The sequence below is a fragment of the Balaenoptera acutorostrata genome, chromosome 1 (genome assembly GCF_949987535.1).
Source record: "Balaenoptera acutorostrata chromosome 1, mBalAcu1.1, whole genome shotgun sequence".
Taxonomy (NCBI): Eukaryota; Metazoa; Chordata; class Mammalia; order Artiodactyla; family Balaenopteridae; genus Balaenoptera; species Balaenoptera acutorostrata.
The window spans coordinates 40,351,218-40,378,643 of record NC_080064.1 but is presented as its reverse complement, the minus strand read 5'-3'; the positions used below and the strand labels follow the sequence as shown (position 1 = coordinate 40,378,643).

Below are 27,426 nucleotides of genomic sequence, written 5' to 3'. Positions count from 1 at the left end.
TCCTGCCCTACATACCCATGCCACTCCACCCAGCAGCACTTCTTATCTACTTTATTTTCTTCCCATGGTATTTACCATCTTTCGATATACTGTATATTTTACCTATTTATTTTGGGTGGGCAGGTGTGTGTGTGTGTGTGTGTGTGTGTGTGTTTTAACACCTTTATTGGAGTATAATTGCTTTACAATGGTGTGTTAGTTTCTGCTGTATAACAAAGTGAATCAGCTATACATATACATATATCCCCATATCTCCTCCCTCTTGCATCTCCCTCCCACCCTCCCTATCCCACCACTCTATGTGGTCACAAAGCACCCAGCTGATCTCCCTGTGCTATGCGGCTGCTTTCCACTAGCTATCTATTTTACATTTGGTAGTATGTATAAGTCCATGCCACTCTCACTTCGTCCCAGCTTACCCTTCCCCCTCCCCACGTCCTCAAGTCCATTCTCTACTTCTCCGTCTTTATTCCTGTCCTGCCCCTAGGTTCTTCAGAACCATTTTTATTTTATTTTACTTTTTTTAGATTCCATACATATGTGTTAGCATACGGTATTTGTTTTTCTCTTTCTGACTTACTTTACTCTGTATGACAGACTCCAGGTGTGTGTTTTTAAATCTCTCTCTCCTTACTAGAATGTAAATTTTACTAGAATGTAAGTTCTACAAGGGTAGAAATTTATTCATTTATCTACCCTGATTTATTATGAAGCAATGAATGAGTATGAGGACTAGAATTCTGTTTTGTTTGGCCTCATAGATAAACTAGACTATCATTAGTTCATGTGTATTTGTCCTTTGTTTTATATATACATCCCTACCTTTACCCTATTCCTACTCAAAAGCCATTGGAATTGATAAAGTTCTGTAGATTTTGGACATGTGGAATGAATAATCAGATGTAGTTAATGTCTAGTCATATAGTGGTAATAATGATTGCTACATTCTGAAATTTACCTTCAAATATAGCTGTGGCATTATATTTGATTTTTTTACTTTTACAAAGGGTATGTGTGTGTGTGTGTGTGTGTATAATGTCACTATATATATCCTGTGTGTATGTGTATCTATATATATGTATATATATAAAAAAATTTTAAACAGGTCATCAGAACACCTCATGGGAGAGACTTCGATGACTCTTTGGAAAGATGTGATGACTATTTGAGTTCAAGGTCATGTAGCAAGCCCCAGCATTCATCCAGGACCTTACTCGTTCATTCAGCACCCTCTACAATGCCGAAGCATTCTCCAAGCCCTGTGTTAAATCGTGCTTCTCTCAGGGAAAGGTAATGCTTGGTCTCTATTTCTGTACTAAATTTTTGAATAATCATCATTAGAAAAGAGCAGGCAGTAATTATGTATGTGATGTGATTATTCGTAAAGGGATAATCTGATTTTAAGAGACTTACTTTAAATTGTTTTTGTTTACAACATATTGCATATTATACAATGTTAGATACTCCTCCCCAGCCCAGTTCTCTCAAAGTGAGTTTATTAACTATTAGTGAGTTTATTAATTAGGGTCACTTTAACCCTAATTAAATTTTGTAGTTCCCAAAGTGAAAAATAGAGTATATGATAGTTTGTTTTTAGTAGATTCATAGAGATTTAATATTATAGTCATGGCTTATGTACAAAAATAGCATAGGTTATATTTTCCTTTTAGTGATAATGATGATACTATATATTATTGGTACATGGCGCCTATTTTCCTCAAATTACCTACCCCCAACTTGCCAAGAGAATCTTAATCATCTATCTATCTTAACCTTATGTAAAGATTCTAGTTCTCCCTCTAAAAATGCTTTGGCAAACAAAGTTAGATACTTGTTATAATTTGAATGTGAAAGAAATAATTCCTCTTCATCTGTTTTTGTTGTTGTTGAATCCAAATTGGAAATTCCTTGCCTCCCTCACGGTAACATAGAAAACAAGAGTTGTCATAAATTAAAAAAACAAAACCAAAAACCCAACCCTGGGTATTTAAGAAATTTTATAGAAATTTGAAAACCTAAGAGATATACCTTCAACACATAGAAATAAAACCTATCTTTACAAATGGTATCAAAAAGCTAAAGTAGCACACCAAATTCCTACAGCGTACTTAGGGCTATCAGGCATAAATAAGAAAGTTTAAATTAGCTGTAGAGAGTCTATCAAAAGTTCATCTCAAAACTGATGATTCAAACAAGAGTATATCAGTTTGGAAACTGTATTAAAACATCTCTGTCTTGAACAGATAGATTTATCTGTTTCCTCATTAGCCCTGTAAGCATTCGAAATGGGTATATGAAGGTATGCTAGAGACCCTCATCCTGAGATAGGGAATTTTGATGAATGTTGCTTCAAGTGTATTAGAATTATGCCTATGGAGATCAAGTTCAGATAGATAGGTAGGTAGGTAGGCAGGTAGATAGATAGATAAATAGATAGATAGATACATAGATAGATAGATAGATAGATAGATAGATAGATAGATAGATAGATACATCTGTATATTTACATAGGGAGATATATGTCTGTGTATCTATAGGCTTTAAAAGTTCAAGAGAAGCTCTTGAAGAGAGGTTTTTCTACTGAAGTCTGGTAACTTGCGTCTCAAGTTATCAGGGACTTTCTTTGATTTCCATGTCTTCTCAGATGTTCAGATATTCAGTTGGTGCTACACTCTTTTCCCCTACTTTTAGAATTAAGCACTTGTGGTTTTCTTGATTAGGTTCTTTGCCATATCTATAGGTTTTCAAGAATTTTTTTACCTGTATTTCCTTGGATATGTTTTTATAAATATTGATTTATTTTTCTACCTTTTTGCATATTTTGCAGAACTCTCCAGTTGTCTACTACTATAGTAAAATATCAATTTTAGTCTTGTGTTATTTTATCCTTGTATATAATTGTCCCAGCTTTTGAAGCCAGGTTGATAAATTCTTCACTGAGGCTATTTTCAAAAATTCTTTATTGAAGATAGCTAAAGTCAACTGTCCCTTTTTCATATTTCAATGCAGGGGATGGTTTAGAGTAGGTAACAGCATTTATACATTTATGTTGATGTTGGAGGGTAGATATAGATAAATAAGTTCTTTGCCAGAAGGATACCAGTGATTCAAATATTAAACATTACGTATTTTACTTATGACTTGAGGAAATTTGAGGTACTTTTAAAATAAAAGAATATAATGGCAATTTAGTTTGAATACATCTAAATAAGTTAATAAAATTTTATTGGGGTACTTTCTAGGGTAAATAAACTTTTTTACTTTCACTAACGTAGAACACCTCTACTTTGAGTGTATTTTCTAAAAAAGATCTAGATCTAGTCCATAGAAGAAAGTAAAATATGTCAAACAATATGTCTTTAAGACATTACTAGGAACAAAAACATTTTGTTCTTTTTAGCACACTCAGTACCACATCTTTAAATATAAGACATTCTCTGATCTGGCTTTTAGGTCACCGAGAAATATACTATGGTTATACAATCCATTGGAATCAATAAACAATTTAAACTGATGTAAATGTAGATTTTATGTCCCAGGCAAAATTGGGAATATGACAGAACATACAACTCTAGTTTATCTGGGTAAATATTCATTAAAATTAAATAAGTTTTCCTCTAAGCTTGCTGTAAAAAGCTGACTCCTTAATCATGTATATGTATAAACAGACTTTTGAAAACTTTATCAGTGACTCTAAGCAAATGAATTTATTTATAGTGAAAGTCCTTTTTGCTTTAAGCCTATTTAAAGAATATCTCCAATAGGGTTAGCACACCATACAAGGGTTTCAATTTTGATTATAAGTGTTACATTTCAGAAGCAGTTTTCTCCTTAAAGTATAAATATTAGTATTATGACTTATAATTTCTATTAGCTTGTAGAGTTATTGCTAAAATCAGACTAAGAAATAATAGCAAATCTAATTTAAAAGGAGCTGATATTCTTTTTAATCATGCTAAAGGTTTTGCTTTTTGTAGATGGAGTTAGATTGCTAGGTAATCATTTCCTATACCACAGCACAGACTAGTGGATCCTCTCATAGCATCATTGAAGAGATCATCTTGGAGCTGCATATTTGGGTCTCTGATTTTCAAGATGTGTTACATATGTAGCAAATAGCAAGGTCTGCCAATATATTTCCATAAATGCAGCAACACTTCCTATTACAAATGCAGGAGATTAAAATTTATATATAGTTGATCATCCATTATTGATTGCATTCTTTAAAACAGATTATGTAAATCATTTATCCTGCTTAACAGTTTAAACTTTGTGTAAACACATAAAATTATAACTTTGTAAGAACAAACTGGGAGCTAGAAAGTTTTAAGCAACCTATTAACATTTTAGTACTCATTCCTTTATAAAGGAATTTTCAAGAATATGTCATATAGATGCATTATAATCAGATGGATGTGGAAATTTTCATTATTACTTGTATAAAACAAATAAAGTAGCTTAATTATACAAGTGCCAGTTTTGAGTTTGGGAAGGGCATGAGAAAGAGGAATAGTTGCTTCCTTCTTCTTTGACATGTTTAATTCCAAGACTGGAAAATAAGAACTAATTTTAAAGGCACTATAGGTGGAGTTATTGCTCTAATATAAAAATTTATATCTTTATTTAAAGATAAACCTCTAAAAAATTATGTATGGAAATTGTTAAAATGGTCAGATATATAGATATGCTCTCCCCAAAACATGTCAAACTTTATTATTAAGACTGTTAATTGAACATATTGTGAGGACTTAATACTACAGTTGAGAATTAGTACCTGATTTTATATCTGCCTCTCGTCCCCGGTCAAAGAAAGAAAATATGTTATTTTAATCTTTTTATGTTATCACATAGAGATAAGAAAAAATAACTTTTCGTGTCTGGCATTTGGAAAGATTTACTTTTCTCTCCCTCTGGCTACAAGTCACCTTTGTTTTTTATGCCTACAGATTCCATTCTGATTGGTGTTCACCTTCAAACTGTGATGAGATCCATGACCGGGTAAAGAATGTCTTGAAATCACATCAAGCTCATCAGAGACATTTATATGTTAGTTTCTAAATTTTTCTTTTGAAGGCTTTTTATAATTAGGCATGAAAACCACCCGAGATGCTTAAAGCTCGCAAAGTTTAATCACTGGGAAGGGATAGAAAAGATACAACCTCCATTTAATGGAAGTCAGTGGTTTTGCTAAAGGCAATGTATCTAACTTCCTGCTTGACCTGAGTCATTATGCAAAATGTTTGACACAGATCATGTGAACTATAAAAAATGTTAGTGATAACTATCTCATAAGAGTCAGTAAGTAGTGACTTTATGATCATTTTTTCACAGCCTTCAAAATATGGGAACCCTTGTTTTGTGGCCCAGAATAAAGCAATTCCATTTCCTGCAAACAGATTTGATTAAATGGTAGAACGAGAGATGGGATGAGACATATGTATTTTCGAGAAGTTTCCCAGCTGATTTTTATGTTAATTAAAGCTTAAAAGAGGAAAAGAAGAGGTCAGGTTTATCAGGTTTAATATTAGAGAAGATCAGTATGAGAATACTTTCTGACATAAGGCAAATAAACATATATATGAACAACAGCTGGGAAATAATTACAGTATATTATTCTTTTTGTGTTTGATTTCCTGTTTCAGTCATTAATTTAAAAACAGTTGTTTTTTTTTTTTTTTTTTTTTTTTTTATTTTTATTTTTTGATGTGGACCTTTTTTTTTTTTTTTTTTTTTTTTTTTTTTTTTTTAATGAGGATCTTGAATCAGATGCGTATGTTTGATTGATTGATTGATTGATTGATTTTGGCTGTGTTGGGTCTTCGCTTCTGTGCGAGGGCTTTCTCCAGCTGTGGCAAGCGGGGGCCACTCTTCATCGCGATGCGCGGGCCTCTCTCGTTGCGGAGCACAGGCTCCAGACGCGCAGGCTCAGCAGTTGTGGCTCACGGGCCCAGCCGCTCTGCGGCATGTGGGATCTTCCCAGGCCAGGGCTCGAACCCGTGTCCCCTGCATTAGCAGGCAGATTCTCAACCACTGCGCCACCAGGGAAGCCCAAAACAGTTGTTTATCATGAGTCATGTTGGACACCAAGCTTAGTCCTGGGGATATAACTGGATTATGTGACATTGACATCAGTTTGTACTGTTGAAAGTTTCTGTATGCATATTGATTTTAAATTAAATTTGTTTTCAAAGTGTAATATAGATAGTCCCAGTGACTCACTCCCAGGGTTAACATCCTAACTTCTAATAGCAGGATTAGTATTGTATATTTTTGATCTTTATGCAAATGACATCCAACCATGTCTTTTCCCTTTTTTTCTTAGTTATTTTATTTTGTTTTTTCAATTCAGGCATTTTTGCAATACAGACATCTTGTTATATAGTTCTGCACTCTTGCTGCTGCGTGGTGTTTCATTGTGTGAAAATACTACCATTGATTTATGCATTCCTCTATTTATGGACATTTGGGTTGTTTCTGGTTTGAGCTATTTTAGAACTGCTATGAACAGCTTATGTATCCTTGGGTAACATTGTATACATTTTATTTGGGTATGTCCCTACCAGTGGAATTGCTCATAGAGCATGTAAACATTAAGCTTTACTAGATACCGCCAAAGACTTTTCCAAGTGATTTTAACAGTTTACACCCCCACTACCAGCGTGTGTGAGTTCAGTTTGTCCTCACTACTACTGATAGGTTGTGTGTGTGTGTGTGTGTATTTTAATTTTGGCATTTTGATAGTGAGAAGTAGTTTTATCACATCATGGTTTTAATTTGCTGTTTCCTGATGACTAGTACATATGTTTATTGGCTATTTGGATATCCTCTTTTGTGAGTACTTGTTCAAGTTATTTGCCCATTTTTGTACTGAGTTGTCTCTTTTTTTGTTTTGTTAAAGTTCCATATTGATTTTTGATATGTCAGATATATGTTTTGCAATTTTCTTTTTCCACTCTGTGCCTTGCCTTTTCATTCTCTTAATGGTATCTTTTGATGAAAAGAAGTTCTTAAGTACGATGAATCAAATTTATCTCTTTTTATTAACATTTTTACAATTTTTGTCTTGTCAACAGAAATAATAAACAATCCAAAATAGGAATAGAAAAGAGTTTTATTAGAGCCAGACTGAGGACTATAGCTGAAGACACTTGAATTGTGAAGGAGAAGCACTTGAATTGTGCTCTGCCAGACTACAAAGTGGAGGAGGAGGCTTATATCAGCAAAAACCGGAGAGTTACAGTTAGATAGATGAGTTAAGTAAGGATTGGTTAGGGTCCGAAATGGCTGTAGAGTCATGGGGGAGACCTTGAGACCTTAAGGTTGCAGCTGGCTGGTATCCTTGAGTTTGATACAGTTAAGAAAATTTCAAGGTCTTAGTAATGCAGGAACATGTCTGAAACCACATCCACAGTGACCACCTGGCTCCATTTTCGATGCCTGAACCGCAATTTCATAGCTTGTCAGAACAAAGAACAAACATCAGACATGACAGGGGTACAGTCCTTAAAGTTTCAAAAGAGACTGATTAGCACATACACAGCGAGTCAGCATGACCACAGTGTCTGAGAAGGGAACCGCATCTTCGAAGGAGTACTAGCATTAGTGTCATAGAAAGGGCCCACATTTATCCCTATCTTCCAAGTGGACATTCTAAACAGTCTGGTAAGTGCAAAGTGCATTTTTGTTGTTGTTTTTAGTTAAAGCAATTGTACAATGTACATTTGACAGACCATAAGACTACTGACTCTAGTTAGCATAAAGTTCAAGCCAGAATGATTCCCCATACCTCAATATGTGAAAATTTCTTCCATCAGTCTAGTTCAAGAGTCTATCATACGTTTTCTTCTAAAGGCTTTTTGTTGGAATTATTTTTTTCTGTATAGTGATAGGTAGGTGTCAAATTTCATGAAAGTTTCAGGTTTTATGATTGTGAATATGTCTGTTTTTCTTTCTAGTTCTGTTAATTTTATTTTATGTATTTTGAAGCCAAATTGTTAGTTGGATACACATTTCAGACTACGATATAAACCTCTTATGTAAAGGTTCCCTTTTTTTTTTTTTTTTTTAACTTTTGGGTTTATTTATTTATTTATGGCTGTGTTGGGTCTTCGTTTCTGTGCGAGGGCTTTCTCTAGTTGCGGCAAGCGGGGGCCACTCTTCATCGCGGTGCGCGGGCCTCTCACTGTCGTGGCCTCTCGTTGCGGAGCACAGGCTCCAGACGCGCAGGCTCAGTAAATTGTGGCTCACGGGCCTAGCCGCTCCGCGGCATGTGGGCTCCTCCCAGACCAGGGCTCGAACCCGTGTCCCCTGCATTGGCAGGCAGACTCTCAACCACTGCGCCACCAGGGAAGCCCCAAGGTTCCCTTTTTGTTTCTAGTAGTATTTCTTGTTTCACAGTATGTTTTGTCTACTAGTTGTATAGTTATAGCAGCTTTCTTTTCCCTAGTATGTGCATGGTGTATATTTTTCCATCCTTTGCTTTTTAGCAATATATTTAAAGTACGTATCTTGTGAATAGCACATGAGATTTTTTTTCCAATAATGAACATCTAGAATTTTTATGTAGATTGATGCAGCTTTTATTTGGATTAGTAACTTTTTAATTATCCATTTCCTTTTTATTAACTTGTTATTCATTTTTTTACTATTCTGTTATTCATTTCCCTAGAGATTTCAACTTGCATATATAACAAATTATTTCTTTGTTGACCTCCCCAGTAATGTTGGGACCTAAAAACATTTAACTCTTTTTTTAACCCACATCTTCTTTTGAACATCTATTATCATGAATTTTAATTCTACATATATAAAACACAAGAAATAAATTTTGTTTGCATAGTAATGTTTATTCATTTTAATCACATATTTACCCTTTCTATTATTCTTCATCCTTTCCTGCAATTCGATATTCCCATTTGGATTTTTGAGTCATTTTCCTCCTGCCCAAAAACTCCCTTTAGTACTTTCTTTCATGTTATTATCCTGGCTTTGAATTCCAGTTTTGTTTGTTTGAAAACATCATGGTTTTACTTCTATGTAGGGTGTACTAGATATAAAGTTATAAAGTTCTAGGTTGGTGGTTATTTCCTTTGGCACTTTTTTTTTTTTTTTTTTTTTGGCCACACCGCATGGCTTATGGGATCCTAGTTTTCTGACCAGGGATTGAACCTGTGCCCTCGGCAGTGAAAGCAGTGAAAGTGGAGTCCTAACCACTGCACTGCCAGGGAATTCCCTCCTTGGGCACTTTAAAGAAGCCATTCATTTGTGTCAGTTGAAAAGTCAGCTGTCATTCCTTTGCAGTAATGTGGGGTTTCCCCCCTCTGTTGCAATTAAGATTTGCTCTTCAACTTTGTGTTTAGTAATTGTACTGTGATATACCTAGATGTAATTTTCTTGGATCAATTCTACATTAAGTTTGCAGAGCTTCTTAAATTTTTAGGTTGATATCTTTCATCAGTTTTGGAAAACCCACTCATGCTTTCTTTAAACATTGCTTCTGCCCCAGTATCTATTTACTGTCCCTCTGGAATTTCCAATTACATTTATATAAGGTCTTTAGACTGTATATCATATGTATCTTATGCTTATTTTGATGTTTTTAATTCTTTTTTTCTCTCTCTTTCTAGTTTAGATACTTTCTTTTGAAATGTCCTCTAGTTTGCTAATCCTGTCTTCTGCTCTGTTTACATTGCTGTTAAAACTATTTGAAACTTCTTGAAAGACATAACTTTCAAGAACATCTTGAAAGACATAAACTACCAAGGCTAACTCAAAAAGAAATAGATAATTGCAATGGTTGTATATCTATTAAAGAAATTTAATTTAAAGTTAGGAATCTTCCATAAAAGAAAACCCTAAGCCCAGAGGCTTTCTCTAGTGAATTCTACCAAACCTTTATGGAAAACATAATGCCAGTTTTACACATTCCTGAAAATAGAAGAAAGAATACTTCCCAGTTCATCTTATGATATCAACATTTCTTCCGATGCCAAAACCAGACAATGAAAAATACAGACCAAAATCCTTCATGAACATATATGTAAAAATCCCTAACAACATATTAGCAAATTAGAACCAGCAGTATATAAAAATGAAAATACATCATAATCATGTGGGCTTATTCCAGAAATGCAGTGTAAATTCATCCTATTAACAGATTAAATACATATTTGTTCTCAGTGTCATTTCAATAGGCAGAAAAAGTATCCAACAAAATTCAACTCTATTCATGTTAAACACTCTTAGTAAAGTTGCGGTAGAAGGATACTTCCTTAACCTAATAAAGACCATCTTTGAAAAACCTACAGCTAACATTATACTTAGTGGTGAAAGACTGAATGCTTTCCCCCTAAGCTCAGAAGCAAGGCAAGCATGCCCTCTCTCACCATTCCTTTAACATCATACTGAGAGTCTTAGATAATGCAGACAGGCAAGAAAAATAAATAAAAGGCATAAAGGTTAGAAGGGAAGAAACAAAACTGTATTTGCAAAGGATATGGTTATCTATGTAGAAAATTCCAAACAACCTACAGAAAAGTTCCTAATAAGTGAGTTTAGCAATGTCACAAAATACAAAGAAAGTAATATTTCCTATATACCAGCACTGAACAATTGGAATTTTAATTTAGAAAACCCATACAGTTTACAATAGCACCAGAAACTGAAGTGCTTAGGTATAATTGTAACAGGATTATACCTAATGCAGGATCTGCATTCTGAGAACTACAAAACACCGTTGAAAGAAATCAAAGAAGATAGAACTAAACAGAGATATACCATATGCATGGATTGGAGGACTCCATATTAAGATGTCAATTTTCCCCAGTTTGAACTCTAGATTCAATGAAATAATAAAACTCCATCAAGCTTTTAAATAGATTTTGACAAGCTGATTCTAGGACGTATAGAAAAGCACAGGAACTTGAAAAACCAAAACAGTTCTGAAAAGAACAAAGTTGGAGGACCCACTACCTAATGTTAAGACTTACTGTAAAGCATAACAGTGAAGACTGTGATATTGACTAAATTATAGACACAGATATAAAGGAATAGAAGAGATACTCTGGAAATAGACCCACACAAATATTGATTTTTTAAAAAAGTACAAAGTCAATTAAATGGAGTCTTTGCATTTGTTGTCTTTTTAACACATGGTTGTCGATGAACGAAAACAAAAACAAACTCCTTGACAAATAATTCAAAATATATCATAGACCTAAAACATAGTGGAAAATCCATTTAATTTATATTGAGCAATGACTTTAGATATGACACCAAACACATGATCCATAAAGGAAAAGCAAAATTATTGATAAATTAAACTTCATTGAAATTAAAAACTTTTGCTCTGTGAAAGACACTGTTAAGAGAATAGAAAGAGGAGCCCTTCTCTGAATGAAAATATTTGCAAATCACATATATAATTAAGGACTTATATGCATAATTAAAATATATAAAAACAACTCTTCGGACTCAACAACAAGAAAATAAATAACCCAATTAAAAATGGGCACATGATCTGAACAGATATTTTTATCCAATTAACATATGAAAAGATGCTCAATAGTCATTACAGAAATGCAAATTAAAACTACCTGAGATGCCACTACACACATATTAGAATTTGTTAAACAAAAACATCCCCCCACCCCTCAAAGAAACCCTGCAAAACTTGCAGTAGCAAATGCTGTCAAGGATATGGAACAACAGGAATTCTCATTCAATGCTGGTGGGAATGCTCAGAGGTACAGCCACTTCTGAGGACAGTTTGAAGGTAGTTTTGTATAAGTTTAAACATACACTTATATGACCCAGCAATCCTTTTCTTAGCTGTTTACCCAAGTGAATTGAAAGCATATCTTCACACAGAAACCTGTACATGAATGTTTATAGAAACTTTATTCATCATTACCAAAAACTAGAAGCAAACAAGATGCACTTTGTGAATGGTGAACAAACTATGGTATAGCCATTCAATCGAATATAATTCAGCAATAAAAAAGAATGAGCTATTAATGTATGCTACAACATGATGAATCTTAAATTTAGTTTGCTAAATGAAAGAAGCCAGAACCCCAAAGCTACACATTGTATGATTTTATTTATATGACATTGTTAAAATAGCAAAAGTTAGGAGATGCAGAAGCTGTCGACTACAAAGAAACCAGCCTCACAGGAGAATTTTTAGGGTACAGGAACTGCCTGATATACTGGTGTGACTGATATATAATTTTATGCATTTGTCAAAACTCCTAGAAAAATGTACATTAGAAAGAGTTAAATTTATTGTATTAAAGATTAAAAGTGTGATGTTGGGTCTTCTGAAGATTTAATGTAGATTATAATAAACTAGCAGTATTAAAAATACAAGACTTTAAATTAGTTTATCTAAATTACTTTGGAATATGTTATTTTGGCTGGATACTGTAACACTAAAGCCAAAAAGAACTACATGATCACTATATTCTTGTTTAGGGATCACCAAACTTTTTCTGGAAAGAGCCAGATAGTAAATATTTCGTGTGTCTGTGTGCCACAAGGTCCCTGTCACAACTACTCAGCTCTGTTGATAGGGCACGAAAGCAGTCATAGACAACACATAAACAAATGAGCATGACTGTGTTTCAATAAAACTTTAATCCATGTGCACTAAAATGTGAATTTCATGTAATTTTCATGAAATATCTGATTTTTCCCCCCCAGTCATTTAAAAATGTAAAAATTACTCTCAGCTATCAGCCGTACCAAAACAGGCAAAGGGCCAGAATTGCCCTGGGAGCTGTTTGCCAACCCCTGCTCTAGTAGATAAATGTGTTTCACACAGGGATATGGATTAACAATTCTGAAAATACATGTATATGAGAGTTGGATAAATAAGTAAATAAATTGTGGATAAAACAACCAGGTTTCTTATTGTCAGAAAAAGAAGTTATAAAGAGACAAGATGGGAAAAAGCTAGAATGAACCCTGTGAAGTTGGATTAGAGTCTGAGATGACAGTTTTAAATCATGTTTATTTTAATATATAGATAGATTAGTTCAGAGATATAGATATATTAATATACGTGGGTTAGTATACACACGTATTTCCTGTCTTTGTCCTCTGAAAGGGCCTAGAAGGAGTGACAACCCTTCATCATCATAATAATAATAATATCTTTTTTCTTGGAGCAATAGCTAATTCTCGGGGTGGAGCAGGGAAAACAGAAGATTAGCACAGAACATCTTGTAGTGTGGAAAGTGAGGAATTGTTCAAAAAAGGTGAGGGGAATAGGGGCATATCAAAATAGAGACATAGATGTAGAGAACAAACGTATGGACCCCAAGAGGGGAAAGCGGTGGGGGTGGTGGTGGTGGTGGTGGGCTGAATTGGGAGATTGGGATTGACATCTATACACTAATGTATAAAATAGATAACTAATAAGAACCTGCTGTATAAAAAATAAATTAAAATTCAAAAAAAAAAAGGATACAGGAGCAACCTGAATGAGCCCCAGTGGCCATTTCTGGAATAATTTGAGCAACAAAATAAATAGCATTAGTATCGATTATAATCTGAACAATAAAATAAATATCCATGAGTCCACACTGATGTAAGCGAAACAATGAATGACTAACGGTGAGAATGGACCAATCTTCCTTACAGAAGAATCCTAAATAATAATTGTTGATATTGCCCACTCCAGGAGATAGAGCTTAATTCTTCTCCTCTTGAGTGTGGGCTGGACTTGATTTATGTCTAAGAATAGAGCATGGAAAAAAGAAATAGTAATTTAGCTGGAGAGATCTGACAAATGACACCACCTTATTATCAAAGTGATCAAGATTAACATCACTAGTGATAACTCATGTTGATAGCATGTATCCTTTGATATCAGGGGATGTGAAGGGCACGTCTGTGTCATATTGTTCCCCCAAACCCATAACCTTAGTCTAAACATGAGAATACATCAGACAAAACCAAATGGAGAAACTTTTTACAAAATACCTGACCAATATGTCAAGATCATGAGAAACAGGGAGAACAGAAACTTGTCACAGATTGGAGGAGACTAAGGAGAAATGATGACTAAATGCAACATGGTATCCTGTATTGGATCCTGGAACAGAAAAAGTACATTATTGGAAAAACTGGTGAAATCCAAATAAAGTCTGCAGTTTAGGTAATAGTATTGTACCAATGTTAATTTCTTGGTTTTGCAAAATTTACTGTGGTTATATGAGATGTTAACATTAAGAGAAGCGGGGTGAAGGGCGAAGTTCCTGTGTACAGGAACTCTTTATCTTTGCAGCTTTTCTCTAAATCCTAAATATTAAAAAAAAAAAAAAAAAAAAAACCCCAAAACTGTCGAGTTCTTAATTTTCAGCCCTTTGGGCTTTTACCTGAGAGTTGGTGTGGTTCTAGGCCCCTTCCTTCTCATAGCTGAAAATCCCTTCTGCTTTTCAGAGGCTTTTGCTGAGCTTTTTTCTGTGCCTTCACCGTGCATAGTTTCAGACATTCTGCGAGTGTCTTGAGGGACCCATCAGCTCAGTTTTGCACCCATCGTGTCTCATTGGGTTTTGGCCTCTCAGATTTTTAATTTTGTCCACCTAGCATAGTAAGACTGCCAAAACACTGCTGGTTTATCTGTCCTCCGGCAGTGGACCTGTGACAAAGCATAGATTCTCAACATTTTGTTCTATTCTCAGAATCCACAAATGACCCCAGGAAAATAACAGCTGCAGCCTATTAACTCACCTCTCCCCTCAAGAATCTTGGCATCACTAGTACTGTTGTTTAAGCAGCTTTCTAATGCCTTAAAAAAACAAAAACAAAAAACCAATACAGATATAAGTATACATGTACACACACACACACAAACAACCCCGTCCTACTCAGAAGTGAAAGACATTCACATCACTTCTTTTAATTACCTTAATTTGTTTTGTCCCTGACCTGCCTTTCTCGAATGGAAGGCAGTAAGGTGGCTCATGTTGGCTTACACTGGACACTAAATCTCAGTATCTTAAATGGTTTTACATTAAGAGCAGCCTGAACACAAACTCTTCAAATTAGTCTTTTTTTTTTTTTTTGCCTATGTTCTTTCATTAAGTATATATTGAACATTTTTCATCAAATATCTACATGCTCTGTACCTTGCGCTATGCAAAGCACTGGGGATATTTTCATGAAATCAGATTTTCCATAAGGAGCTTGTATAATCCAATGATTATTTTATAAACTAAAAAATGAGTGTGAAAGATTAAAACAGTGTGGCACAGTATACGATTAAGTATAAGAATAAAAAGCATAAGCAGGAAATGTTATTGTTCTTCCAGAGAAAAACTGAAATTGATTATATAGGAATAATAACTTTATTAAACATTCACTATAGGCCAGGCACTATGCATGTATTTATTATTCCATTTTATCCTCACAATAATCTTACAAAGTAAGTACTATTAAGAAGTACTATTTCAAAGATGAGGAACTGAGCCTCAGAAAAGTTGTGACTTCTATATAAGGTCACATGGCTACTTAGGTTGGTTGGAGCCAAGATTTGAATCCAGATTAATACTCTTTGATCTTAACCACTAAGCTCTACAGAGATAAACCCAAAAAGTACAATCTGATACATATAAGCCTAATAATATGCCTAAACCTAAACATGTGAAAACAAGATCCATGTTCAGAAACAAACAGTAACATACCAGAGACACACATTGTGAGCTGTACACTGAAACACACTCCCTAGACACAGGTCAGACCAAAGTCCATGTTGGTCCTACTTGAAGGATACTCACAGACAAAGGTAGACCTTATTAAATATAAACATTAGGTTTTTTTAAATTATGTCACAAAGAATTTTTAAAAGTAAAAAAGTATTTTTATTTCGCAAAGAATTTAAATATCAGCCTCTTCTGGGACAGTGAAAAAGTCCTTCAAAAATCATTAAATATTTGATTAGTACAGAGAAGTGTAAAACATAGTTTGACAATCATTTATAAATGAAGAGAACCCACCTCAAACAAGCTAATGGAAGTCAGTGATCACAAAAGATCCTATTGAAAATAAAACCCAGTTGAATGAGGAGAAAACACTCAGCATTTTGACTTAATTCAAGAAAATCTAAGATCATTTCAACAAAGACCCCAGTCCTTTTGCTATCACATCTGAACCCCAGTTTCTGGTGCCTTTTGAAATAAAGAGAATGTGACTTAATCCTATAAGCCTATACTGTCTAGAAATTCATGTTTTTATATAAAACTCATTCTGGAAATTGTTAGGTATAATCCAGTTAAAGCAGAAGGTTTTTGTTGGGCCAAATCGTGGAAAAAACAGAATAGGAAGCATAGACTTTATCCTGAAATCCAGGAAGTCACGAAGTCAGATGCATTCAAAAGTTAGGGGAGGTGTTGAGTACTGTGACCAATAGAGAAAGTCGATGACCTCTCTGGAGGAGAAAGCTACTACTCAGCCCTAGTTAAGTGTTGCCATATAGGAATTCAGGCACAATGTTGCCAGATCTTCCAATTATTTTTAAAAGTACTGATTTTTATATAAATTTGCCAAAATAATATAATGAAAGAATAAATCAGGAAGGGTAGGGTACGTGATTTGCCAGGGAATAGTATGGTTTAAATTTTAATAGTTTGAAGTTGATTAGTAAGTTTAGCTGAGATGTATTGAGTTGCTACTACATACCAGCTGTGTGCTGTTTTATGAAGGCTCTGTCTGGAACCAGTTTGTTCAACAAATTACTTCTCTGTTAACAGTTTCCTGATAGGTTTCTTGTATTAGTAGAATTAGTATATGTAACATACTTAGAATGACACTGGCATATAGAAACTGTTTAATAAATGTTTGCTCTTGTTTTTTTTTTTTTAAATCACTTATCTATGATGGTAATAAAAGGGAGATTATTATAAGTCTCACAAAGGAATTATGAGATTTATTACTTTTTTCCCCTGAAAAAACAACTTTTGGTTTTATTTCTCTGTTGTATGTATTTTTCCTACATTATTAATTTTTGGTCTATATCATTTCTTTTCTTCTCCTTTCTTTGGAATTAATTTGCTGATCTTTCTCTTAAAAACTTTTGGTGACTATTCACATCATTAAATTTAGGCTTTCTCCTAGTGTATACATGTATTTAAGACTATAGATTTCTTTCTAAGTAGTGTCATGTTTTCACTACTATTTCTAATTTCCATTGTAATTTTTCTTTTACCTTTGGGTTATTTAAAAGTGTATTGGTAGATTTCCAAACATTCTTTGGGTGGGGGAATTTTATTTTTTCTTTTTTAAAAAATTTTTTGCTTTATTCTGCTGTGTCTTGAGAACACTTGATTTTTCAGTCTTCTGAAATTTTTGAGACCTTATTTATGCCCAGGATATGGTCATTTTTTATTCCAAGTACACTTAAGAAAAAACACATGATATCTGTTTTTGTTTAGTTTAGTGTGCTTGACAACTAGGTCACGTTTGCTAATGTGGTGCAGTTTTTCTTTATCCTTACTGACTTTTTCTTGTCTGCCAATTCTATTGGATACTGAGAGACAGTTCTTTAAAATCTCCCAATATAATTTGCCTGTTTTAATTTCCCTGTGCTAACAGTTTAAGCTTTGTATATTTTGGAGCTATGTGATTAGATGCATATAAATGGAATTATAGTATTTATTTAAGTCTTTATTTCTAGTAATAATGTTTCTTTAGGTCTGCTTTATTTGATATTGCTATAGCTAAAATAGCTTTATATGTTTAGTGTTTTAGAGGAATGAAAATATATTTTTTCATTCTTACACTTTGAACCTTTCTGTTGATATTTAAGGGGATTTTTTAATAGCATATACTGGGGCTTCCCTGGTGGTGCAGTGGTTGAGAATCTGCCTGCCAGTGCAGGGGACACGGGTTCGAACCCTGGTCTGGGAAGATCCCACATGCCGCGGAGCAACTAGGCCCGTGAGCCACAACTACTGAGCCTGCGCATCTGGAGCCTGTGCTCTGCAACAAGAGATGCCGCAATAGTGAGAGGCCCGTGCACTGCGATGAAGAGTGGCCCCCACTTGTCGCAACTAGAGAAAACCCTCGCACAGAAACAAAGACCCAACACAGCCAAAAAATAAAATAAATAAAAATAAATAAATAAATTTAAATAGCATATATTGACATTTTTATACAATGTGGCAATCATTGTGTTTTAATTGTAGTTTTTAGTCTGTTCATATTAAACATACCTACTGATATATTTGGATATAAATCTACTGTTTTCTATTCATTCTACATTCTGTATTTCCTTCTATTTTGCCTCCTTTTGGCTTGAGCATGTATTATTTAATTTTCTACCACATTAACTTGTGCTACTTTCTTTTTTTATTCTTTTGATGGTTACATTAAAGATTAAAACAAGTATTTTTTTAAAGTTGAATATAAATGAACATATTAATTTTATTATTTCCCTCCTCACTTAACATACTGTTATTATCCTGTTTTTATTGTTTGTATATTTTAAGCATCATATTGCATCATTATATTTTATATAGGTGATGCTCACTTAGATGTAATCATATTTTACCATTTTGTGGCTCTTCATTCTGCACGGCGTCTCCAGGCTTCCTCTTTCATAATACTCTAGTTATTTCCTTTAGTGTGCAATTCATTATTGAATTCTAGTATTTCCTTTAGCCTGCAATTCATTATTGCAGATGAATTCTCCCAGGTTTATTGTTTTGTTTTTTCTTTTGTTTGAAAGTTTATTTTAAACTCAGTTTATGGAAGATGCTTTTTTCTGGTTATGGAATTATAAGTTGGCAGTTATTTTCTTTCAGCACTTTCAAGCTATCATTCTATTGTTTTGGTAAAGTTATCGGTCATATTGTTGCTACTTTGATCATGTCATTTTTTTTAGAAAACATTTATTTATTTGGCTGTTCCGAGTCTTAGTTGCAGCACACGGGATCTTTTAGTTGCAGCATGCGAACTCTTAGTTGCGGCATGTGAGATCTCGTTCTGTGACCAGGGATCGAACCCGGGTCCCCTGCATTGGAAGCACAGAGTCTTAGCCAGTGGACCACCAGGGAAGTCCTGAACACGTCATTTTTAATTTTTATGCTTTTAAAACTGATAACTATAACTCAAATACAGAAAATTGCATAAGATATATGTTGCTAGATGATTTTTTCCAAGATGAGCATTCTTAACCACCTGCCCCATCAGGATATAGAATCTAGCCAGCCATCCCAATAGCCCTCTCTGTAGTCCCTTAAAATCACAACCCTCCCTCATCCATAAGAACAATCCAGTATCCTGATTTTTATGGAAATTATTTATTTACTTTTATAATATTATCCCCCAAGTGAGCATTTCTTTCTTTTTAAAAAAATTTTTAATACAGTTTTTAAAGGCTACACTTCATTTACAGTTATTATAAAATATTGGCTATATTCCCTGTATTGTACAATACATCCTTGTATCCTATCTTACACCCAGTAGTTTGTACATCCCTCTCTCCCATCCCTATATTGCCCTTCCCCTCATTGGAAATCACTAGTTTGTTCTCTATATCTGCGAGTCTGCTTCTTTTTTGTTATAGTCACTGGTTTGTTGTATTTTTTAGGTTCCACATGTAAGTGATATCATATAGTGTTAGTCTTTCTCTGTCTGACTTATTTCACTTAGCATAATGCCCTCCAAGTCCATCCATGTTGTTGCAAATGGCAAAATTTCATTCTTTTTTATGGCTGAGTAGTATTCCATTGTATATATCTATACCACATCTTCTTTATGGCCACTTCTTGATGACTACTTACGTTGCTTCCAGATCTTGGCAATTGTAAATAATGCTGCTATGAATATTGTGGTGCATGTATCTTTTTGATTTTCCTTTTTCTTTCAGATTTATACCCAGGAGTGGAATTGCTGGGTCATATGGTAGTTCTATTTTTAGTTTTTTGAGAAACCTCCGTACTGTTTTCCACAGTGGCTACACCAATTTACATACCCACCACCAGTGTAGAAGGTTCCCTTTTCTCCACATCCTCACCAACACTTGTTATTTGTGTTCTTTTTGATGATAGGCATTCTGACAGTTGTGAGGTGATAACTCATTGTGGTTTTGATTTGCATTTTCTGATGATTAGCGATGTTGACATGTGCATGTTGGCCATCTGTATTTCCTCTTTGGAAAAATGTCTATTCAGTTCTTCTGCCCATTTTTAAATTGGATTTGTGTGTGTGTGTGTTGAGTTGTATGAGCTGTTTATATATGTTGGATATTAATCCCTTATCCGTCATATCATTTGCAAATATTTTCTCCTCCCATTCAGTAGGTTGTCTTGTTGTTTTGCTGATGGTTTCCTTTGCTGTGCAGAAGCTTTTAAGTTTAAAATGACCACGGTTAAAGATTTGATGAAAGTGCATAATAATGCAAATGACAAGGAAATTTTGTTATTTCTGAGATATACATTTTAAAGTAATAACTACAATTATGACTTATAACATTATACCAGAACATATAAGATTTGTAGGAATTTCATGTAATGTCTGAAACATTTATATTAACATATTTCCATACAAATAACCCAAAGAAAGTTAAGTATTAGGTTTTTTAAAAAATTTTTAATTTAATTTAATTTATTTTTTTATACAGCAGGTTCTTATTAGTCATCAGTTTTATACACATCAGTGTATACATGTCAATCCCAATCGTCCAATTCAGCACACCACCATGCCCCCCCACCTGCAGCTTTCCCCCCTTGGTGTCCATACGTTTGTTCTCTACATCTGTGTCTCAATTTCTGCCCTGCAAACCGGTTCATCTGTACCATTTTTCTAGGTTCCACATCTATGCATTAATATACGATATTTGTTTTTCTCTTTCTGACTTACTTCACTCTGTATGACAGTCTCTAGATCCATCCACATCTCAACAAATGACTCAATTTCTTTCCTTTTTATGGCTGAGTAATATTCCATTGTGTATATGTACCACAACTTCTTTATCCATTCGTCTGTCGATGGGCATGTATGTTGCTTCCATGACCTGGCTATTGTAAATAGTGCTGTAATGAACATTGGGGTACATGTATCTTTTTGAATTATGGTTTTCTCTGGGTATATGCCCAGTAGTGGGATTGCTGGGTCATATAGTAATTCTATTTTTAGGTTTTTGAAGAACCTCCATACTATTCTCCATAGTGGCTGTATCAATAATGTACATTCCCACCAACAGTGCAAGAGGGTTCCCTTTTCTCCACACCCTCTCCAGCATTTGTTGTTTGTAGATTTCCTGATGATGCCCATTCTAACTGGTGTGAGGTGATACCTCATTGTAGTTTTGATTTACATTTCTCTAATAATTAGTGATGTTGCACAGCTTTTCATGTGCTTCTTGGCCATCTGTATGTCTTCTTTGGAGAAATGTCTATTTAGGTCTTCTGCCCATTTTTGGATTGGGTTGTTTGTTTGTTTAATACTGAGCTGCATGAGCTATTTATATATTTTGGAGATTAATCCTTTGTCCGTTGATTCGTTTGGAAATATTTTCTCCCATTCTGAGGGCTGTCTTTTCATCTTGTTTATGATTTCCTTTGCTGTGAAAAAGCTTTTAAGTTTCATTAGGTCCCATTTGTTTATTTTTGTTTTTATTTCCATTACTCTAGGAGGTGGATTAAAAAAGATCTTGCTGTGATTTATGTCAAAGAGTGTTCTTCCTATGTTTTCCTCTAAGAGTTTTATAGTGTCCGGTCTTAGATTTAGGTCTCGAATCCATTTTGAGTTTATTTTTGTGTATGGTGTTAGGGAGTGTTCTAATTTCATTCTTTTACATGTAGCTGTCCAGTTTTCCCAGCACCACTTATTGAAGAGACTGTCTTTTCTCCAATGTATATCCTTGCCTCCTTTGTCATAGATTAGTTGACCATAGGTGCATGGGTTTATCTCTGGGCTTTCTATCTTGTTCCATTGATCTATGTTTCTGTTTTTTTGCCAGTACCATATTGTCTTGATTACTGTAACTTTGTAGTATAGTCTAAAGTCAGGGAGTCTGATTCCTCCATCTCCATTTTTTTCCCTCAAAACTGCTTTGGCGATTCGGGGTCTTTTGTGTCTCCATACAAATTTTAAGATTTTTTGTTCTAGTTCCATAAAAAATGCCATTGGTAATTTGATAGGGATTGCATTGAATCTGTAGATTGCTTTGGGTAGTATAGTCATTTTCACAATATTGATTCTTCCAAACTAAGAACACGGTATATCTCTCCATCTGTTGGTATCATCTTTAATTTCTTTCATCAGTATCTTATAGTTTTCTGCATACAGGTCTTTTGTCTCCCTAGGTAGGTTTATTCCTAGATATTTTATTCTTTTTGTTGCAATGGTAAATGGGAGTGTTTCCTTAATTTCTCTTTCAGATTTTTCATCATTAGTGTACAGGAATTCAAGAGATTTCTGTGCGTTAATTTTGTATCCTGCAACTTTACCAAATTCATTGATTAGCTCTAGTAGTTTTCTGGTGGCATTTTTAGGATTCTCTTTGAATAGTATCATGTCATCTGCAAACAGTGACAGTTTTACTTCTTTTCCAATTTGTATTCCTTTTATTTATTTTTCTTCTCTGATTTCCGTGGCTAGAACTTCCAAAACTATGAATAATACTGGTGAGAGTGGACATCCTTGTCTTGTTCCTGATCTTAGAGGAAATGCTTTTAGTTTTTCACCATTGAGAATGATGTTTCCTGTGGGTTTGTCATATATGGCCTTTATTATGTTCAGGTAGGTTCCCTCTATGCCCACTTTCTGGAGAGTTTTTATCATAAATGGGTGTTGAATTTTGTCAAAAGCTTTTTCTGCATCTATTGAGATGATCATATGGTTTTTATTCTTCAATTTGTTAATATAGTGTATCACATTCATTGATTTACTTATATTGAAGAATCCTTGCATCTCTGGGATAAATGCCACTAGATCATGGTGTATGATCCTTTTAATGTGTTGTTGGATTCTGTTTGCTAGTATTTTGTTGAGGATTTCTGCATCTATATTCATCAGTGATATTGGTCTGTAATTTTTTTTTTTTTGGTAGTATCTTTGTCTGGTTTTGGTATCAGGATGATGGTGGCCTCATAGAATGAGTTTGGAAGTGTTCCTTCCTCTGCAATTTTTGGAAGAGTTTGAGAAGGATGGGTGTTAGCTCTTCTCTAAATGTTTGATAGAATTCACCCGTGAAGCCATCTGGTCCTGGACTGTTGTTTGTTGGAAGATTTTTAATCACAGTTTCAATTTCATTACTTGTGATTGGTCTGTTCATATTTTCTATTTCTTCCTGGTTCAGTCTTGGAAGGTTATACCTTTCTAAGAATTTGTCCATTTCTTCCAGTTTGTCCATTTTATTGGCGTAGAGTTGCTTGTTGTAGTCTCTTAGGATGCTTTGTATTTCTGCAGTGTCTGTTGTAACTTCTCCTTTTTCATTTCTAATTTTATTGATTTGAGTCCTCGCCCTCTTTTTCTTGATGAGTCTGGCTAATGGTTTATCTTCTCAAAGAACCAGATTTTAGTTTGATTGATCTTTGCTATTGTTTTCTTTGTTTCTATTTCATTTATTTCTGCTCTGATGTTTATGATTTCTTTCCTTCTGTTAACTTTGGGTTTTGTTTGTTCTTCTTTCTCTAGTTCCTTTAGGTGTAAGGTTAGATTGTTTATTTCAGATTTTTCTTGTTTCTTGAGGTAGGCTTGTATAGCTATAAACTTCCCTCTTAGAACTGCTTTTGCTGCATCCCATAGGTTTTGTATCATCGTGTTTTCACTGTCATTTGTCTCTAGGTATTTTTTGATTTCCTCTTTGATTTCTTCAGTGATCTCTTGGTTATTTAATAACGTATTGTGTAGCCTCCATGTGTTTGTGTTTTTTACGTTTTTTTCCCCTGTAATTCACTTCTAATCTCATAGCGTTGTGGTCAGAAAAGATGCTTGATATGATTTCAATTTTCTTAAATTTACTGAGGCTTGATTTGTGACCCAAGATGCTATCTATCCTGGAGAATGTCTGTGTGCACTTGAGAAGAAAGTGTAATCTGCTGTTTTTGGATGGAATGTCCTATAAATATCAGTTATATCTATCTGGTCTATTGTGTCATTTAGAGCTTCTGTTTCCTTATTTATTTTCATTTTGGATGATCTGTCCATTGGTGTAAGTGAGGTGTTAAAGTCCCCCACTATTATTGTGTTACTGTCGATTTCCTCTTTTATAGCTGTTAGCAGTTGCCTTATGTATTGAGGCGCTCCTATGTTGGGTGTATATATATTTATAATTGTCATCTCTTCTTCTTGGATCGATCCCTTGATCATTATGTAGTGTCCTTCCTTGTCTCTTGTAACATTCTTTATTTTAAAGTCTATTTTATCTGATATGAGTATTGCTACTCCAGCTTTCTTTTGATTTCCATTTGCATGTAATATCTTTTTCTAGCCCCTCACTTTCAGTCTGTATGTGTCCCTAGGTCTGAAGTGGGTCTCTTGTAGACAGCATATATATGGGCCTTGTTTTTGTATCCATTCAGCGAGCCTGTGTCTTTTGGTTGGAGCATTTAATCCATTCGTGTTTAAGGTAATTATCGATATGTATGTTTCTATTACCATTTTCTTAATTGTTTTGGGTTTGTTATTGTAGTTCCTTTTCTTCTTTTGTGTTTCCCACTTAGAGAAGTTCCTTTAGCATTTGTTGTCGAGCTAGTTTTGTGGTGCTGAATTCTCTTAGTTTTTCTTGTCTGTAAAGCTTTTGATTTCTCCTTCGAATCTGAATGAGTTCCTTGCCAGGTAGAGTAATCTTGGTTGTAGGTTCTTCCCTTTCATCACTTTAAGTATATCATGCCACTCCCTTCTGGCTTGTAGAGTTTCAGCTGCTAACCTTATGGGAGTTCCCTTGTATGTTATTTGTTGTTTTTCCTTTGCTGCTTTCAATAATTTTTCTTTGTCTTTAATTTTTGCCAGTTTGATTACTATGTGTCTTGGCGTGTTTCTCCTTCGGTTTATTCTGTATGGGACTCGATGCCCTTCCTGGATTTGGATGGCTATTTCCTTTCCGATGTTAGGGAAGTTTTCGACTATAATCTCTTCAAATATTTTCTCAGGTCCTTTCTCTCTCTCTTTGCCTTTTGGTACCCCTATAATGTGGATGTTGTTGTGTTTAATGTTGTCCCAGTGGTCTCTTAGGCTGTCTTCATTTCTTTTCATTCTTTTTTCTTTATTCTGATCCACAGCAGTGTATTCCACCATTCTGTCTTCCAGGTCGCTTATCCGTTCTTCTGCCTCAGTTATTCTGCTATTGATTCCTTCTAGTGTAGTTTTCATTTCAGTTATTGTATTGTTCATCTCTGTTTGTTTGTTCTTTAATTCTTCTAGGTCTTTGTTTAACATTTCTTGCATCTTCTCCATCTTTGCCTCCATTCTTTTTCCGAGGTCCTGGATCATCTTCACTATCATTATTCTGAATTCTTTTTCTGGAAGGTTGCCTATCTCCACTTCATTAAGTTGTTTTTCTGTGGTTTTATCTCTTTCCTTCATCTCGTACATAGCCCTCTGCCTTTTCATCTTGTCTATCTTTCTGTGAATGTGGTTTTTGTTCCACAGGTTGCAGGATTGTAGTTCTTGCTTCTGCCGTCTGCCCTCTGGTGGATGAGGCTATCTAAGAAGCTTGTGCAAGTTTCCTGATGGGAGGGACTGGTGGTGGGCAGAGCTGACTGTTGCTCTGGTGGGCAGAGCTCAGTATAACTTTAATCTGCTTGACTGTTGATGGGTGGGGCTGGGTTCCCTCCCTGTTGGTTGTTTGGCCTGAGGCAACCCAACACTGGAGCCTACCTGGGCTCTTTGGTGGGGCTAATGACAGACTCTGGGAGGGCACACGCCAAGGAATATTTCCCAGAACTCCTGCTGCCAGTGTCCTTGTCCCCACGGTGAGCCACAGCCATCCCCCCGTCTCTGCAGGAGACCCTCCAACACTAGCAGGTAGGTCTGGTTCAGTCTCCCCTGGGGTCACTGCTCCTTCCCCTGGGTCCCGATGCGCACACTACTTTGTGTGTGCCCTCCAAGAGTGGAGTCTCTGTTTCCCCCAGTCCTGTCGAAGTCCTGCAATCAAATCCCATCAGGCTTCAAAGTCTGATTCTCTAGGAATTCCTCCTCCCGTTGCCTGACCCCCTGGTTGGGAAGCCTGACGTGTGGCTCAGAACCTTCACTCCAGTGGGTGGACTTCTGTGGTGTAAGTGTTCTCCAGTCTGTGAGTCACCCACCCAGCAGTTATGGGATTTGATTTTACTGTGATTGCGCCCCTCCTACCATCTCATTGTAGCTTCTCCTTTGTCTTTGGATGTGGGGTATCTTTTTTGGTGAGTTCCAGTGTCTTCCTGTCGATGATTGTCCAGCAGCTAGTTGTGATTCTGGTGTTCTCACAAGAAGAAGTGAGAGCACGTCCTTCTACTCCACCATCTTGGTTCCTCTTTTAATGTATCTTTTAATTTTCTGTTAGTCCATAAGCTCCTTCTCTATTTCTCTTTTGTTCTGCACTGTATTTTTCTCTGGCATATTTTATTTATTGAAAGAACTGTATCATTTGTCCTGTTGAATTTCCCATAAGATTTTGCTGATATCATTCCCTTTGTGTTGTTAAACATGTTCTTTTGTCTTCAGTATTACCTTTAAATTGGTCAGGGTATCTAGAAGCTTAATCAGATTCAGTTTTTATTTTCAAGAGTCATGCTGTGTCTTTCATCATTGACCATATAATGCCTGATCCATTCATATTCATTCATATTCTCTCTCTCTCTGTATCTCTGTTTCTATCTCTATGTCTCTCTGTCTCTTCATAGCAATTCCAATTCCAAGATGCATTGCATAGGACTTACAAAACTGGTACTATTACAGCTTTGACGTCCATTCTTTATTTTCTAGAATACTTCTAAAAAGAGAAACTGCTTCATCTGTTTGTTTTCTCTGTGACACCGTCCATATTTGAGAAATAAAATAAATGATCTCTTTTCTAGTTTTCATAATGAAGATTTTTTGTCTTTTTTTCCCCTCCTAAAACTTTTTATGAAGTTTACCCACGTATGATGATTTGTGTGTGTGTGAATTTTTTTTTTTTCCTGAACTTTTAGAAGGGACATATGATTTAGATTTACTTTTCTAACTTTGTAGCTTGAGAGCTCTTTTCTTCTGTTTTTGTCATTTGTTCCTAAATATGGCAACTTAGAGATTTCCTGGCTTGCTTTTTCTTCCCAACTTTTATATAGAATTTTTCTTCTTTTAATTTTGCTTCCCTGATGAATTTGGATTCTTTTCTCAGATGTTTTTATTCAGTGTAAAGTTTTATCTTGAAAGGTGAGTTTGGTATGTTAGTTTTGAGAGTTAATGGGTCCCAGACTGCTCTAGCTCCTTCAGAATTTCCTGTAAACCCTTCAT

The 27,426-nt window shown here is 35.0% G+C and overlaps 1 protein-coding gene across 4 annotated transcripts in view; it reads left to right on the top strand.

Annotated features, from left to right (window-relative positions):
- Positions 1 to 27,426, top strand: part of SPATA6 (spermatogenesis associated 6) — a 163,227-nt gene that overhangs the window by 100,644 nt on the left and 35,157 nt on the right. For 3 of the 4 annotated variants that reach the window (XM_057548124.1, XM_057548120.1, XM_057548122.1), the window contains 2 exons: positions 1,106 to 1,290; positions 4,947 to 5,046. In XM_057548124.1, coding sequence (XP_057404107.1) covers positions 1,106 to 1,290; positions 4,947 to 5,046 — 285 coding nt within the window. The remainder of the gene's footprint in view (positions 1 to 1,105; positions 1,291 to 4,946; positions 5,047 to 27,426) is intronic. The other variant, XM_007164491.2, reaches the window with a different exon arrangement.